The sequence below is a fragment of the Notothenia coriiceps genome, unplaced genomic scaffold (assembly GCF_000735185.1).
Source record: "Notothenia coriiceps isolate Sejong01 unplaced genomic scaffold, NC01 NC01_scaffold00032460, whole genome shotgun sequence".
Taxonomy (NCBI): domain Eukaryota; kingdom Metazoa; phylum Chordata; class Actinopteri; order Perciformes; family Nototheniidae; genus Notothenia; species Notothenia coriiceps.
In genome coordinates, this window is record NW_011365161.1 from 152,465 (window position 1) to 178,456 (window position 25,992).

General features: G+C 40.8%; 2 protein-coding genes across 2 annotated transcripts in view; both read left to right on the plus strand.

The window, feature by feature from the left end:
• The window catches only part of tcf7 (transcription factor 7), a 66,743-nt gene extending 45,800 nt beyond the window's left edge, over positions 1-20,943 (plus strand). Inside the window, exons 5-11 of the mRNA XM_010789035.1 lie at positions 4,817-4,904; positions 9,517-9,651; positions 11,165-11,284; positions 11,861-12,023; positions 12,965-13,072; positions 14,033-14,080; positions 20,881-20,943. Coding sequence (XP_010787337.1) covers positions 4,817-4,904; positions 9,517-9,651; positions 11,165-11,284; positions 11,861-12,023; positions 12,965-13,072; positions 14,033-14,080; positions 20,881-20,943 — 725 coding nt within the window. The remainder of the gene's footprint in view (positions 1-4,816; positions 4,905-9,516; positions 9,652-11,164; positions 11,285-11,860; positions 12,024-12,964; positions 13,073-14,032; positions 14,081-20,880) is intronic.
• slc7a6 (solute carrier family 7 member 6) lies at positions 16,788-25,966 on the plus strand (the record flags this gene model as incomplete). Its single annotated transcript, XM_010789036.1, has 9 exons — positions 16,788-16,835; positions 20,881-21,433; positions 21,515-21,640; positions 23,406-23,550; positions 23,635-23,758; positions 24,589-24,692; positions 24,787-24,883; positions 25,138-25,287; positions 25,752-25,966. Coding segments are annotated over exons 2-9 (1,439 nt in total), but the record flags the coding sequence as incomplete, so codon positions are not given.
• Between the last annotated feature and the right edge of the window lie 26 nt (positions 25,967-25,992).

Genomic DNA, 25,992 nt, shown 5'->3' on the forward strand with positions numbered 1-25,992 from the left:
TACATCTTGCAGAGTCATATTCCCGCATCATTGTGAGGTCAGATGACACAGATGTGGAAGTACTGCTCATATATTATGCACATGTTTGGTTCATCTCTAGTGTACTTGCATGCAGGCCATGGAATGAGAGAGAGATATGTCCCCATCAACACCATATGTGTGAACATTGGAAAAGACATGTCTAACTGTCTACCAGCATGTCGTGCACTCACTGGCTGTGGCTCAACAAGTAGTTTGTACAGAATAGGAAAGACAACAGCATTCACCAAAACTCAAGACCCATCTCAGCGAGCTCAAAGATCTGGCCCATTTTGGACTCTCTGCCAGCTTGGAAGAGTCTTTGCCAGTCGCAAGAGAAATTGCGCTTCTGCTATATGGAAAAAAGGAAATTGGACTGATGTGCACAAACTTGGAGGAACTGAGGTTCATAATTGCATCAACAACAGATGCCGCCTCAGAAAATCTGCCGCCAACAGAGGAGCCCGAACCCAAACCCTTGTTATGGAGTCCTATTGGCAAGGGGTGGATTGTCAGAGATGGGGCCATTCAACCAGTGCTATTTACAAAACCTTCAGCACCTACAGAAGTGAGACACATTACTCACTTGTATTGCAAAGATGCAAAGTGTGGAGAAAGTGCAAAGTGCCAGTGCCTTTTGGTGATGTAGGACAGCCACCTGGTTCATACCTCAGCAAATCTGAAGAGGAAAAGAGTCATCATTCTCAAGTTATGGGCTTTTTTGTCACCTTTCCCATATTCGGCCTGGTCTAATTTGGCTCTTTTTCAGGGATTGGGGTAGTTCTAAAGAACAACCAAAAAAACATTTTGCTCCCCCAAAATAAAATTTGACAACAATCAATTTCATTAATGGGAGACCCTAAAGATAAGAACAATCATTGTTGTCATTTGTCCTACCTCGGGTAGGGGTATCTCGAAAACTAAAGCCTTTTTTGAGGACTTGCTGCTAGACTATTGATTAAGACCATACTTCCTGAAAGTAACTTTCTCATTAAGTAATTTTTTGACGAAAGTAAAAAAAACACCTTTATGTTTTCTCTTCAGATGACTGATTGGGAGAGTGAGTCACTCTATTTAAATCAGCATGAAGAAAAAGGGAGACTGTATTGTAAATGAAATATGATGAATTATAAGGCACATACTAAGAGTCATAATAGACATGGCTTTTCATAATCTGTTGTTTTGCACTGTACAAAAACAAGTTTAGCTTTTACTGGGTCTTTTGATTGTTTGCTCTTAACAAAAGTTCCTTTACTAATGTAGCACTCATTACCGCTCTTACTGTAACCAAACACTACAAAGTTTCTTCTGGTCTTGGGCTCTTTTATGTACACCACACAGGCTGCATGTCAAGTCATTTTAATGCTCAGATGCTGCAGCACTTTCACTCTCAGTGGTTGTAACCACCACAGCACATTATCAGTGCAGGAATGCTATTTTCAGCTCTTCGACTCTTATTTAACATGTACACGTTCTGATACCGAGCTCACGCAGAGCCGGTTTGACTCAAATGGTTTCCCTTTTAAGATGTTTCCCGAGACTCTGACATGGAGAGCGTGAGATAGTTGCGTTAGCTGTCATTAGATGGCTGCTTTAAAAGGGGCATTCCAAAGAAAACTACCCCATTACTGCTGCTCGTTTTCCCCTGCAGGTTTCCCAACAGCAAACACGGCTGCATACAAACGTGACTTACCGAAACCAGCACAACGTTTCCTTCAAATGCAAGTGTGACCGATTAACAGTTAAATTAACATGCGTTTGTTTTGATCTTGATCGTACAGTCATTACAAGGAACATGGCGGATTTCGAAAAAGGATGTAAAGTTCTCCATCTCAGGGTGTTTCTCAATGTCGAGGACGCTTCCTTGGTAGGACATGTCTTCCGTGTCACTTCATTCAGAAGCTAGGCAAGAATCCTTCCTGGCATTCGGAAAACGAAGAGTGGAACAGGCAAGCAAGTGTGCAGGTGTGCGTCATATGAGAGGCCCCGCCTTAAATTTTCCGCCACAGATTTGGGGAAATTAGTCCGTGCGCAAACCATTGTGGGGATTTTAAGACCACGGAGGATACACATGTGAAGCCTCGAAATGTCTCGCTACGACGGACGCTTGGTAGAATTCCAAGGAGCCTGGACATTGGAACAGTCCTTCGGCGGGACTCGATGACGTAGCATCCTTGAAATAGTGGCTCTGGAGGAGCCTTCCTAGACATTGAGAAACACCCTCTGTATCAAAACAAGTTGTCATTGTTACTAATGGCGTTCAAAGGCTTTATTTTCATATGCATAACAGCTATAGCGTACTCCAACAGTGCAACATGCAATACAATTAAGACATTGAAAGAAAAATACATCAAATAGTGCAAGTAAAATGCAATAAAAAAATAAACCTTGTACATGTTAAATAGAAAACCGTGGACAGAATGTAAAACTAAAATGTACAATACTGTACTATGAATACATTCATCAGTATTCCTTACGGGTAATATCTATAATATATGGCTTAATGGGGCAATCTGTTGAGTTATTTTATCTTGTTCAATATTAACACAGACAGAAACATATTTTCTAACCCTAAGGGCACATTCAGCCTGATATTAGCCCTCAGGCAAAACAAGAAAATGGCTTACAGCATGTGCTAAAGTCTAGTTTAAAAGCAGAGGCAAAGATACTGCACTGCTGTTTAAACACTGAGGCAGGACCACACCTCTATTTCATTTAAAAATACCCCGCCACAAATAAGGGTGTTGAATTTAGCGTATACTTTAAAGGTTTTATGATATAATGATGTCCCGGGAAAATATATGGCTCTTCACAGCTCTATAGACACAAAATCTTGCACTTATTTTTTGGGCTAAAACTTTCGTCAGTTTGTTGTTATTGTTGGTAATAAGTGGAATTTACCCTGATAAAGACCTCTATATGTTGAACCTTATGTACTGTATGTGTCTCACATGATACTGATGGAACAGTGATGGGAAGTTGCCAGCAATCTCTTCAAACTCTTTGAGTTCTCCTGTATTTCTTTTTGAATGGATTCATCACTTACTGTATCTATAGAGTAATGAAAATGCTATGCTTATAGGTGAAAGCCCTTAGCTACAGTAGTTATGCTTGTCTGGTGAACATGCCTTCAGTGAGTTTGGCTTAAAGCTGATTTATAGCCATATTATTAAAACACTAAATACATGCAATAAAGGTTAGATAGATAAATGACTAAGCACAAACATATTTTGTTGACTGGACACTCAATTAACTTGTCTTTGTCTAGATGCAGAGGGGAAAGGAAGAATGGAAGGAAGAGAAGAGAATGGGAGAGGAGAGAAGGGAGGCAGGGCGTGGTGGGTCAGAGGGAGGGAGGGGAGGGGAGGGAGGATCGGAGATAGGTCGACTGACTCAGTCACATTCCTGTCGTCCAGATTTATAGTGACTCGGGGTCCTGAAACAGGCCCGGAGCCACGGCCAAATTACAGTCATCTACAGCATTCCTGTGCTGCAAACACAGGTTAGCAGCCTGGCCGCGCTAAGTGCTAGGTGCTGCCTGTTGACAAATGACTTCCTTTGAAGGGCACAAAGACAGAGACAGAGAGAGACTGGATATTTACTCATGAGGGCACAGAGTCAAGCAGTCTGTGTGTCTTTTTGATGGAAAACAATATGGCTAAAAGTAGAATTGAAGAATACGAGATGGTTTGTTTGTGTGTGTGTGTCTATCTGTATCTCTGTGTGTGTTTTTATGTGGGGACTTCGCTTGTGTAGAGTAAACCAGTGAAAACCAACTGGCGACATCAGCGCCCCGTGGAGGGTCCCATGCACACACTCACACACAGCATCATGACACACTAAATCCCCTTTACCAATGGAGGAAAACACAGTAACATCTGGCTTTTGTCTTCGTTGGGAACGGTTACAATCTGCTCTCAGTACCGGGACAAATGACTCTGCAGTAATCGTGGATATTTATCGGCTCTAAGTCCTATCTGCATCGGCACACGGGTGAAAACGCACATTTTCCTAGTTTTTCCAGGACTGAAAGCAAATTAGCTTTAAGTAATCCAAACATTTAATGGACAATATATAAAACATTTTTTATTCAAACTCCTCATCAAAATTATATTTTCTAAGTGTTTCTATACAATCATCATGGTTGTTTTGAGAGTTTGAAAAGGATACCGGATCATTTTCAGAAAATAAGTAACTGTAGTTCTCTGCACTATCCCTCTTTTCCAGACGTCAAACATAACTCACCATAAAAAGAGACCCTCGACCACTATGGGAAAGGAGTCCATCTCCTATGTTTTTTACGGGTTTTCGAGTGTTTAAAAAACCCTGTAAATACGCACTACTTTCAATGCAAATAGGGTTTAACCATAGACTGTATTAACACACTCACAGGTTCACAAAGGATGGGAACAGAGGTCTATGATCTGTTTTAAGAGCATCTTTGTGTTTAATACCAGGTTCCCAGACTACTAATAGCACTAATAGCCCATCAAACCCGGGGCCAGCCTGAGGGCCGCCGACATGACCTGACATGTTTGTGTTTTAAAAAACAAAAACCAGAGATGCGGCATCATTTACTGTGTGTGTGTGTGTGTGTGTGTGTGTGTGTGTGTGTGTGTGTGTGTGTGTGTGTGTGTGTGTGTGTGTGTGTGTGTGTGTGTGTGTGTGTGTGTGTGTGTGTGTGTGTGTGTGTGTGTGTTTGTGTGATGTCTTAACTGATGGAAACAAACAACACAGGAAAGAGTGATTACATGGATGTTAATATATATGTGTGTGTGTTTTTGTGTCTTTCCTTCAGGCATTCACAGGCACCAGTCCCAGGACCTCTCGGGGTATTACTCCCTCCCTCCAGGCGGCGTTGGACAGATCAGTCCCTCCATGGGCTGGTGAGTCACACACACACACACACACACACACACACACACACACACACACACACACACGCACGCACACACAGGTATATCTGTACAGTACTGTGATGACCTTGTTACTGTATAACTCTTCCCTAACTTTAAAGGAATCGCCATGTTTTCTCTAACATAATGAAAAATGAGAGCTACAAATATTTAAAATTGAGTAATCTAGTCTTAAAAAAATATATAATACATTTGATAATTGATTTATCCTTTTTTCGTGTTCTTTAAAAGGCTCATTTTTCATTTTCCTGGTTTTCTTCTGTGACAGTAACCTTAATATCTTTACATTTTGGAGTAAAGTTTGAATTTAAGTATGTCGTTTTTTTTCTTTTTTATATCTTATTGAAAGAAAACGGGAACAAAATTCTTCATCAATAATGAAAATATCCTTTTTCCCCAGGCCTACACATATACTTCTGCTGTTAAGTAGCTTGTAACTGAATTTTCACCATTAATTCACATCTGATTTAACAACTAACCCTCAAACATCTAAAGAAGGTCTTCTGATAATCTTCACAAATCGCCTTTACCGTCCTATCACCTTATTAATCGTCGTCATCTCCCCATTGTTGCATATATACACACACACACACACACACACACACACACACACACACACACACACACACACACACACACACACAGGTCATACATCACTGTCTCACATGATGTCAAAATGGGCTAACCCAAGGCTCTTTTTTCATGGACGCCACTTCCTTTGATCACATGTGTTTGGGAATCTCACTTCAACTTTTGTGGCATCTGGTAAAGGAATGTGGACAACAGAAACATTCAGAAAAAACTTCAACTTCAAATAGTCTTGAGTAACAAACGAATAGCATTACAGGCATCAAAAGAGCTAATCCATGTCGTCACAAGCATGTTTTTACTTCTTCTGAAAGCACATTTGACCTGGAATTATTGAAAGTTCCCAGAAGAAGTTCGAAAAATAAAAAAACGATCACAATAGGGTTGAATTTCATACTTCAAGATAATCGTAAATATCCTCACCTGAGTGAATCAAAGAAGTTATCTTACTTGCTATAAAGTATAGAAGTGAAAAATTAAGTCTTACTTTGAATTCTAATGTAATGTGTGCATGATGAACTTGTGATTTATGATTCATTTTAGGTTGTTTAAAAAACATTTTGTAGCATGATTGAAGTGATTAAATGTAATGTTACGTTGTTTCAGTATTGCTCAGTGCCATTTTAAGTAGTTCTTAAGATTTTTGAGTAATGAGTTTCACATTACATTTTCATATTGTCCCCTGCCTAAAATAGAGAATTCTTCATATCTAAATGTGTAACTTGTAGTATTCGTCCAGATGTAGTGGGTTTGGGAAGATTCCAGCCTTACTTTAACTAGCAAAAACCACATAATTGCAAATGAAAATGTGCATGTTTTTGGCTTTGATCCACTACATGTTGTTTGGATCCCAGCCTGTCTTGATGTTTCCGTTAGTTCCTTTATAGTAATAATAAAGCAGTAGCAGCAGATTGGGACATCTGCTCCATATTAAGTCATTCCATTAAGAGTTGACATCTATTCTGCGTGGATCGTGAGCTTGCGATGTCATGCTGGTTGATTGTGAACTCATAATGTCAGACGTCCATTGATTTATGGATCAACACAAATCCATTTATTACAACCTACAGTATCTGTGCCTGGACAAAATCCCCTGCGGGAACAGTTAAAGGCTTACATCAAATGTCATGGAGATTTGGAAGGGAAGCTTAAAAACTTTGTGCGTTTGTACACATACCAAGTGTGTTTATGTCTCTGTAGGACGTGCTGTGTGTCCCAAGACGTTTCTCAAGTCTGTGATTGAAAGGCGTTTTATCTTTGTCAGACACTTCACTATGGATTTCCACAAATATTATTAATAGCTAATCTCCTTTAACCCAGATTATCTGCTTGTTTTGGCCCCTTGTAGTGGGCTTCTTTGTTGAAGGAGGAGGAGGGGCCGGCATAGAGAATAAGCAGTAAATGTCAAACTGTTGTTTTCTGTTGCTTTTTACTATTAGCCTTGTCTCTCCTCCTGTTCCTCCATGACCACCTCCACATGTCTCCTGAGCCTGTTCACTGATTGGTTGCTACAGCCCAGGCGGAGCGCAGCAATTATTTCAGATGTGTTGTGCTGTTTTGTGAGGATGCAGCCTTGTAGAACATGAGTCTCACAAACATGTTGCATTATTAAATACAGTGAGAGCTGAAGGGAGTGTTATGAAGCCTCTTTAACTTCTATTAATGAAAGCAGAGTGAGAGTGTAGCACAGCCTCTTCTTTCCTGTGAATATCCAGTTGTGCTGGGGGGAAAAAAGCTAGTTTGTTAAGGTGATGTCGGACGTCTGCAAAAGGGCTGGTCACCATAGAGAAGGGGGAAGACTTGATTTTGTTCAAATACTGGGATAACAGCCCAGAATGTCAGATAATCTTCTCTGGATGGCATTCATAGTGTTGCACTCTGTGGTTCACACGAAAAGTGACAGAACTAGTTGTGTGACAAATACAAAAAGAGAGCTACTGACTGGAGACACGTTTAAAACCCTGCCCACCCACTAAACTCTTTTCTCTACTATGGCTAGTAATGGCCAGAAACTAAGAAAAATTGAATGGCTTTAGTTTATTTCCCACTTATTGGTTTTACATGATGAAAAACACGAAGAGCAGGAAGGCGGTCTTTTTGGGGTCTTCTGTGTCAGATCAAACAGTTACTACGAGCATGACAGCTATTGGTCTTTGTCGTCATTCAGTGACATTTTTAAACTCATGACCTTTGACTTATCAGTCTGTTGGGATGTAATTACTTTGTCAATTGTAGTCCAAATGTAACAAAGAAATTACACAAAGCGCTTCACAATGGAGCAGGTCGCCTAGTTTTTCATCTCATTCCCAGAATACCTCTGTCCAGCCATGCCTGTCACACAGGAGCTCTTTTTCTGTTTGAGAGTGGCGTCACACTCAAGAGCGGCTGTTTTTCACAAAGATTATGATTTGTGACCTGTTCGATGGTGTGTGAGAGCACTGGTGTTTTTAAATGTAAACAAAATGAAACCACGCTGATTTGGATTGATTGACACATATAAGGATTATAAGACATGGTGTGGGCAGCTTCCTCGTGAGATAAAAATCAGATGTGTTGTTTAGTTTGCCTTAATCTGACCCGTGTTGTAGTGGGACCTCAGTTAAAACAGGATTACAGTGTTATTCCTCCAGGAGCCGAGCCCAGGGATCTCTGAGTCTCTTCCCCGCCGAAGGCCTCTGCTGCTGGGCTTCACTGTCCATGCAGCGCTGCGTCCTCCTGGAGCCAGAGGAGGGATGCAGTGGAGAAAAGGAGGAAGTGTGTGTGGTGATAATGACGATCGTAACAATAGTTTGAATGTGGATTGGAGTGCGTGTGTTTGCATTTGCTGGGATGAGTCAGTTGAAGGGGGGGATGGTGGTATTGGCTCTCAGGAGGTAGAAGTGTGGTTTTTTTTCTACATATCAAAGGCTCCTTGCTTACATGATCCCACCCCCACCCTCGACCTCCCGTGGTGTGTGAGTGTGTGTGTTTCTGTTCCCGGTAAGCCAAGTATTGACACACAGCTGTCAACAGTGCTGATACACACTCTCCGGGGGGGAATCACCGACGTGCTTCACAGAATATTCTCAAAAAGAGACTTCTATGGATGCAAGGAAGCATTGAACCATGAGATTTCACTTTATTGAACAGTGATCTTTCAAATTGTAATTAGTTATTTGTTTGTTTGCATTTTACAAAAACGGCAAGGCAAATTATAAATATATTAAAATATATATACACATATTTGAATCAGATATTAAAACACTTGAACAGGAGAGGTGGAAAACTAAAAAACAAGACAAACTAGTTATGGAAGCTGTAAATAATCAACATCATGAGTCACAGGACAACAAATAAGAGGAACATGTAGAGAAAATGAGTTATTAAATATTATTACTGTGACTAAGAATACATATCAGAACTAAGAACAAAACCTTTGCTAAATCATAACAACAGTGACTGGTGGTACTGGGATCCACACGAATGATAAGAGATTTTAAATGTTTTAAAAACCAAAACGGGTTGATAAATTGTTGATAAAAGTGATGACTGTTTTGTTGATCAAACACAATGATGAATTCAAATGTGGTGTTTGATGTATTTCACAGTTACACTTACTGTTACTATTTTAATGCTAATCTACCTTCATTCTTCAATAGATTGGGTCGGAATGACACAGTTTCAGTTGTTGCATATATTAGGAATTTTATGGGAACTGATACATTGTGTAAAAGTTGGAAATCTCATAATTGCAGCTGTAGTGGAAATCAATTGACCTTAAGGGCTAAACATCCTCAGAAGGATTATCACTTTTCCACCTGTAAAGCAGATAGATAGATATACAAATAAAATAATACATTGAATACTCTACAATACACAATCTCACTAAGCTACAGAAATCTATAGAAATATACTACAGTCAAATAATGATATGTACATTACAATTGTTATTAAAAGGCACCTAATTAAAAGGCCCCACTGTTGCCGTGTCTCCCCCTCTGCTGTGCTGTGGCAGGCAGAGTCAGCCCGTCTATCCCTCCCTCCCCCCCTGCGGCTTCAGGCAGCCCTACTCCTCCAACCTCTCCAGCGCCTCCTCCTACTCCAGGTATCGTAGCCTGCTGGGCGGACCAAGCCAGATGCAGCCAAGAAAGTAAAAAAAAGCTAAAACAACAAGCTACGCTCTGCATCACCTACTCCTTTTTACAGCACATTTCAAAATGCCTGAACAGGAGTTTCCCCTGTTCAGCTTCTATGTCAGCTCTCATTGGTCAGCTGCTGTTATAAAGTCCGATTGGAGTCAGTGTGCTGTAAACAGGACGAGTTCAGTGTTACGCCAGAAGTTAGGAGACAAGCCGAGTCGAGGCAATCTGAGCCGGGCCACGCTAGACGCTGCTGCAGAAACACACTCTCTTGAGTACCATCAGGATATTAGTTTCTTTGTCCTTGCCATCACTAACATCTGTTTTTTTTTGTGTTCCTGATCCACGACACTTACCATTAAAACTAACGTGTGACATCCTGTTATGCTGTCCCATGCAGCAAGAGTGTTAGTTTTTCAAGGAGACCCATAGAAACAATTCATATAAAAGTGTGATCCTCTGTATCCAGCTGTGAGATTTAGAGAGCTACAGAGTCTTTATATTGTTCAGCCAGGTTTTTTTTTTTCTTTGCTCAAGCTGTGACTCTACTCTCAGTCACAGTGTAAGTCGGCGCTTGCAGCAGACCAATGCTTTCTTGCCACAGCGCGCTTTGCAAGTTCGTCTGTTGTCTCATACACACAGCCTCATCACACAGACACTGACGTTCAAACAGCCTCTCATATAGTTTGTTTCAAACCTGCATTGTGAAACGCAGGTGGGCATTTCCACCTGGAGTGTATACTTTTTATTAAATAAATCAGAGGGACTCAAAAGTCAAATCAAGTCATTAAAGTCAAATCAAGTCATATGATATGGATCCTTAATCTTCAAATCTTCTTTTTTGCTGACTGATGTTAATTGTGTTTACTAGTACCTGTAAGGTGCAGTAAACCCCACCTAGGAACATTACTCTGAGCAGGTTTCAAACAAACGCTATGAAAATGTTCATATATGAAAATAAGATCCTCACTCCAGCAGCTGCTGCTTTATCGTCAGTTATACTTATTTGACTTTGGTTCGAACAAAATTCCTAAAATGGTGTTCTATAATGCTTAAAGTCATTTGGATCATATGGCGCATGGTTACACTATTAATTGCAAATGTAAGATGTGAAGTCTGTATTCAGTCAGTGTACTTCCAACACAAGGCAGCCTCTAGGTGTGAAGCAATATGTTCACTCTCTGTAATGCGATGACGCCCTCTAGTGGTGACAGATGGTTACAGCTTTACTGAAGATATAAGAAAAAACCAAATCAAACATTCTAAGTGCCTTGCTCAACATAGATACCATCAACCAATATTTGTGTTTGCTGCTTTAAGAGCCTTTGTTCACACAGGCAGGAATCTTGAGTACAATGTGGTTCTTAATCGATTGACTTTTCCATGCTTTAAAGCTCTTTGCTTACCAAAATAGTCGCTCTTGCTTTAACGCTCATCGTCCTCCTCACTGACCCTGACTCAAAGCATTTCCCTGAACTTTTTTTTTGTTGCTCTCTGTCTGTCTCGTTTGTTCAACTCCACCAGGTTCCCTCACTCTCTGATGCTTGGCCCATCAGGCATGCATCCCACAGGGATCCCCCACCCAGCCATAGTGCCCCCTTCAGGCAAACAGGAGCACGATCATTATGACAGGAGCATGTACATGTAAGTATTGCCTCCATTCTCCATAACTCTTCACCATTTCCTTGTTTAATTATCCTTCAGTTTTTTTTCCCAGCAGGATTTGTATATCATTTGAGGCAGAAATGGCTGCTTTTGTGTTGCAATATTTAGTATATTGCAAAGTTGACTCACTTTATTTCATGCTAATGAACTCAAGTAGACATTTTGACTAGTCAGGGGAGGGTACTGAGCTATTTCAGTAATTGGATATACAGTACATTTAATAGGAATTATTGTGTACAAAAATGAGGAAATCTCATAATTTCAACTGTAGAGGACATGCATGTCACCCTAAGAATAGTTTGTTATGTTGTAAAATATGTCGCTTTATGCCGAAAGTTTAAAGAGGAGAACGCATTAGATATATGAAGCTACAGCCGGGAGACACTTAGCTTAGCTTAGCACATAGATTAGAAAAAGGGAAACAGCATGGTTCTATCCAATGATAACAACATCCACATAGCAGCCTCTCTAATCCTCCCTACCTAAAATGTAACATCTTGTCTTCTGGCTGTAGCTATATATAACGTCCACACTCTCTTCCTCCTCCGTCCTCAGGAAGCCGCAGGTGGAAGCCAAGCGGGAGAAGGAGCCCAAGAAGCCGGTCATCAAGAAACCCCTGAACGCCTTCATGCTGTACATGAAGGAGATGAGGGCGAAGGTCATCGCAGAGTGCACATTAAAGGAGAGCGCCGCCATCAACCAGATCCTGGGACGAAGGGTGAGAGTTTCTCACACACACACACACACACACACACACACACACACACACACACACACACACACACACACACACACACACACACACACACACACACACACACACACACACACACACACACACACACACACACACACACACACACACACACACACACACACACACACACACACACACACACACACACACACACACACACACACACACACGTAACTGAAGGTAGACTAATCCTGTTTCCAGGTCAGTGTGTAATTTGTACACATGAGGAACATGAGAGGACTGTGGTAACGTGATCTGCGCTCCCCTCACACACTGGTGCTGCTAAATCATAACAACAGTGGTGGTCCTGGGATCCACAAGAATGATAAGAGATTGAAGCGTGTTATGCTATGGGTACAGTCCAGCTGCGGATCATGGTGTATGGTACTCAACTGTGAAACCTTTTGTATTGTTGGAAATAGATCTAGACAACTTTATTGTCAATATTCCAGTTTGTGTGTACAGACAGAGATATATAGACTAAATGTATTTTAACGCCCAACATCGCATGCTCTATGGAAACTTAGAGCTAAAGTGTCATAATGATTGATGAAAGTGGGCGTGGCCTATGTAGCATTACATGCTATGTTATGTTTTGCTCAATTTGCCGGGAGCTGGGCAGAGGTAGAGACACACACACTGGTACGATCACTGCATGTCCCCATTGCTCACATAAAATGTGAGGCGAATCATAAAGGTTTGAACCCTTCAATGACTGCTGCACCTTTGCATACTATTTTTATAGAAAGTATATGTAGATATATTATTGGTATATATGTATAAATACTATTTGATTGACTATTTGAAACAGGAGTGGCATATGTAAATATCTAATGTGTTATTATGAAATGGATATACTAATAGTGTCTCTCTTGATTTCTGCTTGTTGTGTGTGTTTGCAGTGGCACGCACTGACCCGGGAGGAACAGGCCAAATACTACGAGTTGGCCCGGAAAGAGAGACAACTCCACATGCAGCTCTACCCCACCTGGTCTGCCAGAGACAACTACGTGAGTACTTCTTATCCACGCCTCGTCATCTTTTCTCCTCTTCATCTTTACATCTACAACTTCTCTGAGCTGATAAGTTGATCTAAAGGAGGCGCTCTCACTTGTTATGGAAAAGGCATGATTCCTATACCTGGGCTCTAGTGCGAGCCACCTTTTAGAATAAAGACCTTATTTGGACACTAAAATGACAAATGAAGTAGTTTAATAACCTCTTATAGTTTATTTAATCATCATATATGTTGTTACACTACTTTTGAATAATTACTTACTAAAAAAGTGTCCTTTAAAGTAATTAAAACTACAATATTTGTGCTGCATGTGGTGGTATTACAATTCAATTTTCCCCTTGGATGCAACAACTGATTTTCATTTTCTTTCAAATGAAAATAACCACCAATAAGTTGCTTTCAAAATAAGAGTAAGACAGCATGAGAGGCATTTTAACATTGATAGGTTAAATTATTATAATAACATTATTATGAAGCAGTTCAAGGAAGGAGAATGCTACTTTTGAGAAGAATACAAATTGTCAAAATCATAAAAAGGACAAAACATTTGATGCAACATACAGCAGGAGTCAGTCCAGCCTCTTTACTTCTTCCTCGCTGGTTTGATTCCCTGTCAATAAAACCAAAATGAAACGAGATGTATTCATCAGCCATAACTTCCTGAACTGGGTTTGATCATATGTATTGTTCTTACCTCGAAACTGAAAAAAATGAATAAACCTATCTCCTTTACTGGCTACTGTCTCAACAACCTGCATGATTATTGGCTCTCAGGCCTGTCAGTCAAAAGCCTTTAAACATAGCACAGACTTTGATAGCATGATTAAATAAGTCTCCCAGAATACGAGTCAAACCTGTGTGGTGCATGTGTTGTAGTCTAATGTTTTGGGATGTGCTGTATCTGGGCTGCTGTGTGCCTCTGATCTGTCAGTTTGCTGTTGAACTCTTGCAGGAGGCGGGCCTTAGCGGGGTCGCAGGGGAAAAGAGTAAAGCTGATTGGGTAGGGACACGTCTTATGGTGGATTTATGCCTCTGTGGTGGGAAAATATGTGAAGAGCTGCATGAAAGGGGTTGTGGGTATTCCTGTGCAAAGTTTGCATGCAACTTCCAAAAATCTTAATGACTCACACACTCCAGCCTCACATGAGCTGCAAAAGCAGATCTGATTGGTCACTTTTGAAAGCATTTCACCAAGTCTTGCACGTTGCCATGGTTATGACTACTAGTGTAAAACACTGAATCACACAGAGGTATAAATCAACCCCCTTTGCTCCACTAACAGAGAGCAGGGCCGCATGGCTGGCCTCGCTGCCTTAGATTCGTATCTACTTTTTTGGTGGGCATCCCTTTTAAAATACAGCACCTTCATTTTTGTTATTTGTAAAGATTAACACATGTTGTACAGAAACACAACTTTCTCACATAGTAGTCATTTGTTTTTCTAATATGTGAAGGTTTAAGTAAATGTATGAATACTTTCTAGCAGAAAAGGAGGAGCAAATTGTGTCATAATCAGGTGAAGTAAAGGCTTTGGTTGCAACAGAGGCTGCTTTTCAGTGACGTTAGATCGAGTGATTACCTGTCTACGCTTCTCTCTGCTCTTCTGTCTTCTCTCTACCTGAGCTGAACTCTGTGGGCGGGCAGGCATGGCACATGAGTTATGGTGACACTTTATTCGGGCTGTGGTTTATAACACGTTCTCTAACTTCTGAACGAGTGCTTCATGTCACAAACATGCACACGGATTCAGCTCTAATGTCTCATCTGGTTTCTATCTCTTTAATGTTGCATCTGACTGCGCAGCACCATGCAAGTTTACTGAGAAAATACTTCAAGATTAAAGTCTTAACCGTTTCCGTAGAGAGTGAATTCCAGGCTCACAGTTGGATAACCTCATGATGTTTTGATATGTTATAAACCAGAGCTCCAGTAAACTGTGTGTATAGGAGCTATTGCTGTTTGCATGGAGCTTTCTACGCACGGCACAACACGGTGGATGCTGTCTGATATGATTACTTCAAATGGAAAAATGTCATGACTGAGTCCTCCTGTGTGTCATCCACACATGGTGGCTTACTGACGGCAACAGTCGTGTTTTTAACGTTTTTACTGTAGGGGCATTGTAACTTAAAGACAAACATTTAGCCGTCACTTTCATGTGATCATTCTGCAGCTCTAAATATGGCTGGGCAATATGGAGACGGTAAACTTCACACTATTATTGATCAAATACCCCAATATTGATAATGCAAGGATATTGTAGGTTTAAATTGAAGACGATATGTAGTCTCATATCAGGATATTGATATATTATCGCTCTAAATGTTGTAGTTGTAAAGTACACTTATTGAATCACAACTCCATGAGTGTAAAGAAACCAAAAATATGAATCCAGAATCTTCATCTTAGGCACAGAGCGACAAAGTCCGATAAAGAATAGGAAAACACAAACTGTGTAATGACGACACTTGGCCTAAAGAAACCCCCTCCCCCCCCACCATCACCATCATCACCTCTCTCCTCCTGGGGTTTAAAAAAAAAACAACTACACTAGTGGACGTACCAGCAAAACAGGAAGCAAAGTTCCACACACCTCCCCCGCAGGAGGGTTTCTCCTCCGAGCCCAAACATAACACACACACACACACACACACACACACACACACACACACACACACACACACACACACACACACACACACACACACAACAACTGATAGTCAGTAAACCATAGGGTAAACACACGCTCTATGACAGGTGTGTGAGACCCTGTGTGTGTGAGACTGTATGTGTGTATGTGAGACTGTGTGTGTGTGTGTGTGTGTGTGTGTGTGTGTGTGTGTGTGTGTGTGTGTGTGTGTGTGTGTGTGTGTGTGTGTGTGTGTGTGTGTGTGTGTGTGTGTGTCACCATCCCTGACACTTCACTAACTTGGCACATACTGCTCACCCCTCTGCCTCTGCCCCATGCCCCTAACACGACCGCTCTAATTACACTTCTGTTCTTCACACACCCACAGTGGCTCAGTGGAAATCACGGGACTGATTATAATTATATGATAGATAGAACATGATGTAAATGGTGAATCAGCCAATAACAAAAAATAGTATATTTGTATTTAATGCAATCAAAGTAAAACATTTGAATGCATTTGTACAACGTCAATGTTTCTAATTCTCTGGGCTTTACAGTTTGTACAGAAAACATACAAACTGTAGGTATTTGTATGTACTTCTCCTGCAATACTTGCACATTAATCTTGCAACATTTTCTTGCAACATTTTTTCATTGTTTTAAAAATGACTTTTATTGAAATGTCAGTGAACTTGCATAGTTTATTTTTTTGCGAACATATTTCCCGATGTTTATGGGGACAACGTTTTCTTTTTGACTAGTGCAGTAAACTAATTTCCTTATTAAGTTGTGATGGGAATTTATCTCTCAAACACAAGGAATAAGTATCCCATAATAATGACTCTCTTTTATCTTGTACTGCTTTTGGTGGTATCACAGATAAGAAAATATTCCCTAAATAGCCCTAACCAGCGCCCTAACCATAGACTGGCCCTAACACATAATGTATGCATACTGTAGTCATAAACTGGTGTACAGTAGGCTATATGAGCGGCAGCGTCACATGACGTCTCTAGTGAGCAGCGCAGCAGCCAGTTGTTTACCGGCACTGATGCATTCACTAATGGACACTGCGTTGGCTGGTTGTCAAAACCGATAGGCAGGAGGAGGTAAACCAGCACAGGTAAGACTGACAAGATGCCCTGAAAGTGTTCCCGCTGAACAACGAGAATTCCTGTTAAACGGGACCGTATCTACTTATTCGCTGAAGATATAGCTACCTGAATTAGGAACATTTTCAAGCAACGGGACAAAATGAAGTCCCGTCTGTTTGGAGTCCCGGCAAAGTAACCGCATTTAACCCGGACATTACCGGAAGCTAGGAGGTTCCCATTCAAATGTAAAATCTAAATAAGCCATTTATTATTTTTATTTCAAAGATTTTATCATTTACCTCAGCTGTGACATTTTGTTGAGGGAACATGAATATTTGTTAGCCACAGTAACATGGTAGGCCATCATTTGGGAGCGGGTCTTATCAAAGAATAAACCAGCGTTAACCGAACGAAAGTAAAGAAAAAACAAGTGTACGGTATGCAAACGCGTAAATACGTTTTCCTTTTGAACTGGTCGCTCCATTTGCCTTTTGGTTCGTAAAGTCTATATTAAACACATGTGGGTTTAGTCAATGCTAGTAGCCTGACTTGACGTGTTAAGTGAAACACAGTTTGAGAAAGACAACAAAAGAGTATTCCACATTAGTGAAGTGTGGCTTTATTTTGAAAGTCATCAGCGGAAGTCGGGGTTAGTCATTCTCTGTTACTTGTCGCGGCTTATTTTACTAAGGAAACGCCGGCTTGGGATGCTTTGTAGCGTTTTCTTATTGATAGCGATGCTTTTTATGTTGTAGCAAACATGGGTCAATTATAGAAATGTAACATTGTATCAGACTGATCCCTACTGACCCAGCCTCAAAATGGAAATGATTAAAGCTAAAAGTGGTAATCATGAGAGCTATGTATGATATCATTCCACACAACCCACCCTTTATTGTTGTAGTGATTTATCCACCTTTGTTTAGCATCATTATCCGTATGCTGTAAATTATGCTTGCATATTTAGTTCTTTAAAAACATGTCTACTGCATAGTACAGGTTGAACAATAAGGTCACGTTTTGATCACAGTAATAAGATGCAAATTATTTGGCCTTGTCGAAGTTCACATGGTTACACATTTAAAGTGCAACCTCTAAATGTAAGCTTTCTTGCAAAAACATCTCAGGTAAAATTGACCAAACTTGGAAAATGTTACTGACAGTTTTATTATCCTTTAAAGGACATGTGTTTGAAAACAGTTTGGAAATAGATTTGAGTAATCTCAGGTAAATGCTACTCACATAAAATGACTAACAAAGCACTTATATACTAACAAAGCACTGGCTTATCTAAAACCAGTTGAGTAGCACTTGAAATGTTTTGGCTCTATGAAACCTGATGTACGATTCTGTTAGTGGATTGTCCGACCGGCCCACTTCGGTACCGGCCCACCGGAAAAACTCCCGGTATTCCCAATGGCCAGTCCGCCCCTGGCTAGAAGTCAACATATTAGGAAACAAACTGTATTAAAGTCAGATATTTAAAAATAAGAAAAGGGAAGAAGTAGATCAATGGTTTTCATTATCAGGAGCTCTGTCATGTTGACCTGGCCGTAGCTCTTTTAACTCTGTTTACTCAGTAACACTCAAACTGAACTGTGATAATGGTCATGGTTTCTGGGACGAAAACATACTCAGAAAAAGTCTGAAAAAAAGCAACAAAATGATCAGTGTAAGAGACGCGGCAAGCCTGCAACTAAAGATTATTTACATTGTCAATTATTTCCTTGGTGAATCCATTATTGGATTTTGTCTATAACATTTCTGAAATGAGTATCAAATACCCATCCCAGTTCCTCAAAGTCCAAGGCGATGTCTTTAAATATCTTGTCAGACCCAAACCCAACACAATTGCTTGATAAATTACTATATACTGAATCTGTTAAATAAGCAAGAGATACATTTTCTGTTGACAATCTAATCTTGTAATTCTTCAGCTCATAATGTAAAATAAACGATTAGCTTTGAAGTGATCTCAGCATACTAGATAAAAGCCGAAAAGCTGCTTGTGAAGTTTTTCTGAATTATGCGAGGGGAAGATATTGCACCTCCTTGTGTAAAAGGCCTCTTCCAACAATGTACTACTTTACACTTAACTTCCTATGGAGGGTGGGTGACACAAGGTCCGGGCCAACATTCAAACCAGGACATCACAATGACATGGAAAGAGCTTTGGTGTCTTCCACGTAGCAGCAGGGAAACAAACTTGCCGATCTTCTAATGAATCCAAAAAAAGTCACATGATTGCATCAAATGATGACTGTGACGAATGTACATACTTTTTTATCAATGTATTGCTAACTAAAGCATCACAAGGTCTGCTGCACACCACACCTACGTGATGTCTTCTTCTGCATTGTTGACGCATTTCACAGGGCGACGCACACAAGTTCACACACACGTAAAAAGACTCACACCACTAACACCTTTTTTAAAGGGGTCCCATTTTTCTCATACTGCCTGTGCCGCAGCACCTCTTTTCACCCTCTGTCTGTTGTGATTGGTCAACCGCTTAGAGATGTCATTGCCATTAGCCTATCACGGACAATTTGTTGGAGCATTACCCAATAGAAGCGTGAGTGTTACATAGTGATGTCATTATGTTATGCTAATAATCTATTGATTAAGTCCAATGGAGGCATTTCAGGCAGGGGGGGGAGTGTGTGGAAGAGAAACTCCCTCTGGGGGGAACACAGGGAATTTAGCCTTTGCAGACCATTGACATGCACAGAAGCCTTTATAACAAATTAAAGTGGTATCCCCCAAAGTTTGAATAAATCTGTGTTTTGATTTGTCTGTATAGTTCATGTTGTTGACCTGCGTGTGGGACAGTCTCATTGACTAATGAGATTAAGTCAACAGCGGTGCGGTTCTTTGAGTCATCGATTGGTCTGTTTTTGTCAGATAAACAGGTGTGTGGTGGTGAGTCACAGCATGTGGAACAGATGCCTAATGATTGAAGTGAAGCATGCACCCCACATGGACACAAGCACTGCTCTAATGGGAACACTGAACCCTCAGTCCCTTATATTTATAGTCATGTTATTGTACTGTAAAGTGCACATTTCACCCCTGCTTGTACACTTGTGCTATTATACCCTGCTCTTATGCCACTTAGTCCAGAATATTCTCTGAAGTTACACCATCTTCAGACCATTTTCACAACATGTGTCCCTTATATAACTTCATTATCGAGCAAACTCTGTGCAATTCAATCTTTTATTTGTGACCACATTTGTAAACATTTCTTCACAAGATGACACCAACACACAGATACTATGGTTAATACAGAAAAAGAGATAAGGGCAATCCATCTCCCCATCCCACCCCTCAAATCTACAAATAAACGCTTTTTTTTTTGCAGAGGATTAAGTTGTTTATTTTAACATAACATTTGACATCATATTTGCTGATGTCTTCCAAACTTCTTTCCATATGCCCAGTTGTGCATGAAGTTCTATCTGATGTCATGTTTTTGTATGTGAGCTACAGCTGTGGAAGAGACATTTCTACCCAAGTAAATGAAGTTATACCACAGTGTAATAATATTCTGTTAACATATACAAGTCAAATGTCGCTTGTGTAAAAGTACAAAAGTAGATGCATCAAAACATGTAAGTACTTATTTTGCCAAATGACCAATTTCAGAATAGTGTTTTTTTTTTTTAACGGGACTTATATTTGGATGTCAAATTAAGTTTTGCTGCTGCTCCAGTCTGTGGAAGTACATTCCTTTCTGCTTCGCCAGCTTGGGGCTACAGACCCCCCTCCGTTGTTGGTAATGGACTTTAGAAAAGTACTTCATACAACCCCACTTTAAAACATCCTAACTCTCCCTTTAAATCCCTTTAAGGCTGGTACATTTCTCCTTCTCTGCAGTTCATGTTTCCACCCTCGCTGCCCTTTCTGTTATCTGTTCATCCCAACCCTCTCTGCTCATGACCTTTCTTTCCCCCCTGTTACACACACTAGAGATTACATTTACTGTAGCAACTCTTCTGACTCACCACTCTGGCATTCAGCTCCTCTCCGCGTCACCAACAATGACTTGTTCCATCTATGTGTGTTGGACAGGTTGCTCCAGAGGTTGCCAGGCAGGGACTTCAGTCTGCAGCGTCCACGTCTGTGAGGGTCTGAGACGGCGGTACCATGGCCGACCAGGAAGAATCCCAGAAGATGAACGGCTCCTCCCATCGTGAGGAGGCTCCCAAAGAGAGCATGCAGCTGAAGAAGGAGATCTCGCTGCTCAACGGAGTCAGCCTGATCGTGGGGAACATGATCGGCTCCGGCATCTTCGTCTCCCCCAAGGGCGTGCTGATCTACAGCGCCTCCTACGGGCTGTCGCTGGTCATCTGGGCCATCGGGGGGATCTTCTCTGTGATAGGGGCCCTCTGCTACGCTGAGCTGGGCACCACCATCACCAAATCAGGGGCTTCTTATGCGTACATCCTGGAGTCATTTGGAGGCTTCATTGCATTCATTCGTCTATGGACTTCTCTGTTGATCATTGAGCCAACCAGCCAGGCGGTCATAGCCATTACGTTTGCAAACTACCTGGTGCAGCCGCTCTTCCCGACGTGTGAGCCGCCGTACGCAGCGTCCAGGCTCATCGCTGCCGCCTGTATATGTGAGTGCTGTCTGCTCATGTCTGTGTTCCTGGAGGAGTAAATACAAAGAGCATCTCTGAGGTATTTCTGTCTTCCCCCAGGTCTACTGACGTTCATTAACTCTGCCTATGTGAAGTGGGGCACGCGCGTGCAGGACACTTTCACCTACGCTAAGGTGGCAGCTCTCATCGTCATCATCATCACAGGCATCGCCAAGCTGTGTCAGGGTCAGTGATGTCTCTACAACATGTACCTTTTCAGTGTTCTTTGTTTTAAGACGTGCTCAGATTTAAAGCTGGGTTAATGACTAATACAGTGGTGAACCGTGTCTATCACAACTGGACCTTCTGTAGTCAAACACACCCCCCCCTCCCCCGGCCGTTATAATGTCCGTCTTTTCACTGAATTGTCGTCTTGAAAAGGGTACTCACAACAATTCCGCAACAACATCATCTTCGCCTGTTGCACTTGTCATTTCAACGTTAAAAACAATAAAACGGCATTAATTGCTTCGTGGCATTCATCTAGATCCTCTGTCTCGAGCCAGTGAACTAGCGGGTCTTCTAGATCTAGAGTACCCTGGAACCGAGGGGAACTCTGAAAGAACACGCCCATTGGCTACAAATCAATATATGATTGGTTAATCAAACTGTCAGTCCAAACGTACGCTCTCATTCAGTGCAACGGCCAGGGCATTCTATCNGGGTGTCGTATTGTCATACTGATATTCTGTACAAACTGTGAAGTCCACTGAGACAAATGTAACATGTGTGATATTGGGCTATATAAATAAACATTGATTGATTGATTGATATCAAGGATATAGAATACCTTGGTTGAAGGATATTCTACCCAGAGACCCAGAAACAGATCTGATTGTTTGCTTTCTTTTCTAACACAAAACCACTGAAATGCGTAGTGCATGGTCCGAGAAGGACAAACAAATCAACGTAACACTGTAATATTACAGATCAACAACACAGATACGATTCTCATTTATTCATTTTATATACATTTTATTTATATAATTAAATCTATGTTTTGTTTGTTGTATCTGAGTGCTCCAGGGTATTCTCTGAATACCTTGAAGGCCCTGACGGTTTGCCACTGGACTAATATCTTCTATACTCATATAGACAATTTCATATCACGATAAAACAATATACAACAAGATATAGCATTTATTTTTCTTCTGGATAGTCAATAATTAAATATTCAATTTTAACATAACCCCATGGTAGAGCCTTGTTTTGTTTACTCCCATGTTTATAAAATACTCGGTAAATGAGAGGTACATTCTTATTTGAATTTAGAACTTGAACCATGAATTAAATTAAATACATTAAAAAATATAGAAAATATGTTTACATGCATGCATTAAGAAAGAACGGAATATTTGTCATTACACTATGGTGCTCCACTCCACTATCGAGTACTAAAACCCTGTTGTTTAAACCAAAATGTTGGTTTCCGAATGGGTACACACACTATTATATATATCCCCCATTATTATGTCCTGAGCTGTATTGTATTGTATTCTGGGTAATGTAAAGCGCGACGTAAAAACAAATCCACCATCGGCTGTTATTATCAATATAGACACCATAGCAGTGTATCATGTTATCTTCATATATGATTTCATCATGCATGACTCTATTGAGAAGACGCCATCATATCAGCCTGCCCTTGCAAACTTTTACTTACATTTTAAATACAAAATTAAGCACAGGAATTGCTTTACATTTCATACAACCTTACCAGTCTGAAGTGGATTATTTAAGAATTGTTTTCAGTTCTTAAAGCCACAGGGAACCCTCTCGTATCTCATGTGGCAGGTTCCTTTAGTTAATGGCTGAAACGGTACACACCACACTGACTATACAGGAAGTTTAAAATCCCACGATCTATCAACGGTGGGATTATAGGATCAATGCACAGAATTATGATCATTTTGTATCAAAAGTATCTTTAATTATTGTGTCTCTCTTTTAGGTAACACAGCCAACTTTGAATCATCCTTTGAGGGATCGTCTACAGACCCTGGCCACATCGCGCTGGCGCTCTACTCGGCCCTCTTCTCCTACTCGGGCTGGGACACTCTCAACTTTGTCACTGAGGAGATCAAAAACCCTGAAAAGTAACTTTGGTGCTTCGATTTCTGTAGAAGGTGTGGACCCAATACTTAAAGAGCCAGCTAACAATCCGATGTGGTGTGTTTCAGGAACCTGCCCTTGGCCATCGCCATCTCTATGCCCATCGTCACCATCATCTACATCCTCACTAACGTGGCCTACTATGCTGTGCTGGATGCTAGTGCTATACTGGCCAGTGATGCAGTGGCAGTGGTGAGTTAAGCAGCTGTGAGGAAGCCCTGAGAGGCACGGGAGAAAGATAGGTACCATTCATTTTCTGATATTTCTTTCCTTTGTTTATGACTAAAGAAAAGCTGAAAGAGAGTGTATGCCCGTACGGTATCATATTTCTAAGTTTATTCATTATCATTGTTTCATCTGTGATACTTTTTTTTAGTTATGTAAAAGAAAAAATGTAAAGATTATTAAGCTTTTATCTCATCCTTGAAAGCCAGTGAGAACAATGATGTTAGCCTTATATATATTGTTTGTTGTAGTTCTCATTTGGCGACATAAGGCTAACGTGCACACCCACGCCATATTCTAAATGGGACTCAAAGCGTTCATGTTTACTTCCAGGTAAGTTTTAATTTCTTGATACATTTTACTACAAGGTATGTAACATTACTGTAATATTAAAATATATATATCATTCTTTATTTTAGCTAAAAATGTATTTTAATCATATCAATTTAAAAAAGAGTAATTTAGCAAAATGATTAGGGCAAAATGTTTCCCACCGGTTTCACAGATAAAATAAATAAATAAAGGAACTAAGAAAGAACCCGTCAGACATTTTTTCCCCTGTTATGAAATCATACACAAAGAACCACTCAGAAAGAAAATCCACAAAATGTTTCCCCCTCACTTGCCTCATATGCAGATGAGACAGAGAACTGCTGCATGTGTTTAAGTTGAAAGTGCAGTTTCTTAACCTGTGTGTGTGTGTGTGTGTGTGTGTGTGTGTGTGTGTGTGTGTGTGTGTGTGTGTGTGTGTGTGTGTGTGTGTGTGTGTGTGTGTGTGTGTGTGTGCGTGTGCGCAGACATTTGCAGATCACACTCTGGGTGTGATGAGCTGGACCATCCCCATCGCGGTGGCTCTGTCCTGCTACGGAGGACTCAATGCTTCCATTATAGCTGCCTCCAGGTACTCTGAGCACCACAGACACAATCTGCACGGGTTATTCAATAATATCCTTCCCTCAGTGTTATCCGTCTTCATTTCTGTTTCTTGTGTGCAGGTTGTTCTTCGTGGGATCTCGTGAGGGTCACCTCCCAGACGCTCTGTCCATGATCCACATAGAGAGGTTCACCCCCATCCCTGCTCTCATCTTCAATGTACGAAAACAGATCCATTATTATTGGATTCTAGCAGAGGAAGAACAGGAAACTTCAATTTAGCCCACATCAATCACTAGGGATACTTTTAGCTTTTTAAGTTATCGCCTGGTTTGGCTGTGTTATACATATTGCATCATTTATGGCAAAAGTGTGAGGTCTTAAGAGTTAAATGTATGAGGAGAATACAATGGAGTGTTTGAGACTGTCACTCACTGTTTGATGTCTCCCTTCCTCCTATGTCCTCTGTGCAGTGTATCATGTCTCTGATCTACCTGACAGTGGAGGATGTGTTCCAGCTCATCAACTACTACAGCTTCAGCTACTGGTTCTTCATGGGGCTTTCCATCGCCGGGCAGATCTACCTGCGCTGGAAGGAGCCCGACAGACCCCGACCTCTCAAAGCAAGACCCTTTCTTTATTATCTCCTAAATAAGGATTTTAATATCATATTCAAGGTTGATTTTTTTCTTCTAAATGTTTCATTTAATTATCTCAGAGGATTTTTATTTTTGTCCCCTCTTAAATATAAATAGATTATTTTTCTCCTAAATTTTCATTTGAACATTTTTTGGAATATTCAATATTTGATCTATTAAATGAATGATTTTATAATTTTAGGGAATATTCAAGATGTTACCTCACATTTTGTATTTCTTTTTGGAGGGGGGTTGTACCACTTTAATTTCGTAGAATATCAAAGTTTGTTTCTTATAAATGTATAACTTTAATATGCAGAATTCCGTTTTATCCAGAATATGACTCCCCTCAGGCTAAATGTTGTCTTTACTTCCAATGACCATGTTACTCTGTCATGTCAGAGCCAATGAAGACTAACCAGTCTTGTCTTGTGTTTCTCTCCTTAAAGCTGTCTCTAGTGTACCCGGTGATTTTCTGCATGTGTACTGTGTTCCTGGTGGCGGTCCCTCTCTACTGCGATACCATCAACTCCCTGATTGGCATTGGCATCGCCCTGTCAGGGGTCCCAGTCTACTTCCTGGGCATCTACCAACCAGAGTCCAAACGGCCCCCCATCGTCACCAAGCTACTGCGTGAGTGCACTGCACATCCTGAACACACCAGGCACTCTTCAGCTGCCCCCCCCCCCC